Source organism: Colobus angolensis, unplaced genomic scaffold, assembly GCF_000951035.1.
Source record: "Colobus angolensis palliatus isolate OR3802 unplaced genomic scaffold, Cang.pa_1.0 Scaffold356, whole genome shotgun sequence".
Classification (NCBI taxonomy): Eukaryota; Metazoa; Chordata; class Mammalia; order Primates; family Cercopithecidae; genus Colobus; species Colobus angolensis.
This window is the reverse complement of record NW_012116888.1, coordinates 661,412-663,001: the sequence shown is the minus strand read 5'-3', so window position 1 is coordinate 663,001 and position 1,590 is coordinate 661,412. Positions and strand designations below refer to the sequence as shown.

Below are 1,590 nucleotides of genomic sequence, written 5' to 3'. Positions count from 1 at the left end.
ACCTGAGGTCAGGAGTTCAAGACCAGCCTGGCCAACATGGCGAAACCCTGTCTCTACTAAAAATACAAAAATTAGCTGGGCGTGGTGGCATGCACCTGTAGTCCCTCTACTCAGGAGGCTGAGGCAGGAGAATCGCTTGAACCCAGGAGGTGGAGGTCGCAGTGAGCCAAGATTGCAACAGCCTGGGTGACAAGGCAAGATTCCATCTCAAAATAATAATAATAATAATAATAAAAATCAAGGAGCTTGTGTGCCTATATTCAGGAACAACAGTGAGAACACTACGGCTTTAAAGTAGTGTTGGCAGCTAATTAGTGGGAAAAAGAAGCTGCAGTAAGAAGGAAGAACACGGAGAACCCAGTGATATTAAAAGGACATCTTCATCTGAAAACCCTGATTCTGCGGGATGCTTCCACCTCTCCATATCACACAGCACTTCTTGTCACTGAAGTGTAAGATAAAGTCCAAAAGCATGCAGGGGCCAGGTATTCCTATGTTCTTATACCTCTTCCTGTGAGCCACTGTTCCTCAGCAAAGCATTTGATCCTTTGTTTCCAGTGCCAGGCCATTTTCGCTTCATTTTCTTCTGTTTGCCATTTTTGTTACCAGCTTTAAGATTTTTTTTTTTTTGTTTAGCAGCTAAAAGTAAAAAATTAATTTAAAAAATGACATAAAGTTACAATAGCAGTTTACTTTTACGAAGTACGGGGCCAGGTGCAGTGGCTCATGTCTGTAATCGCAGCTCTTTGGGAGGCTGAGGCAGAAGGACTGCTCAAGGCTAGGAGTTCAAGGCCAGCCTAAGCGTTCAAGGCCAGCCTAGGCAGCCTAGAGATCTTGTCTCTACAAAAACTTAGCTGGGTGTGGTGGGTGCACACCTGTAGTCCAGCTACTCTGGGACTATAAGCTAAGGCAGGAGGATTGCTTGAGCCAAGGAGTTCAAGGTTACAGTGAGCTATGACTGCACCACTGCACTCCAGCCTGGGCAACAGAGTGAGACCCTGTCTCAAACAAATGGAAAAGAGAAGTATGATTTACAGTAATTGAGGAAAGTTCTCTAAGCCTCAATAAGTGAAAACTGGCATGATACTGACCAGTCTTTCTAGAAGCTCTGGGATTAAGGGACCAAAAAGAGAATTATGATAATACACCCTGGATTCTCCATTCATTGTTTTTAAAAATATATAAGGTATTGTCAAGAAAAAAGTAAGATAATAAAATCAGTCTTACAAGCTCTAAGGCAGATCCTTTTGAAGTGTTCAGAGTATGATGGATCTAATTAGGAACTGTAACAGTAAAAGCTTTAAGTGTTTAAAATGACCTCATATATTACTGTCAGATTTTTCACTGAAAACATTTTAAATAGATTAAGTTTTTATTTATTTATCTATCCATCCCTGCATTTATCCATCCATCCTGCAATGGCATAATCGCAGTTTACTGGAGCCTCAAACTCCTGGGCTCAAGCAATATAGATCCATTTTTAGTAGAGAAAACAACAAAAAAATGACAGCATTAAAATTTTCTTTTCTTTTTTTTTTTTTTGAGACAGAGTCTCGCTCTGTTGTCCAGGTTGGACTGCACTGTGTGATC

The 1,590-nt window shown here is 40.9% G+C and overlaps 1 protein-coding gene across 1 annotated transcript in view; it reads right to left on the bottom strand.

Moving 5' to 3' along the window:
* Window positions 1-1,590, bottom strand: part of ZC3H8 (zinc finger CCCH-type containing 8) — a 41,852-nt gene that overhangs the window by 21,732 nt on the left and 18,530 nt on the right. Inside the window, exon 4 of the mRNA XM_011953098.1 lies at window positions 506-643. Coding sequence (XP_011808488.1) covers window positions 506-643 — 138 coding nt within the window. The remainder of the gene's footprint in view (window positions 1-505; window positions 644-1,590) is intronic.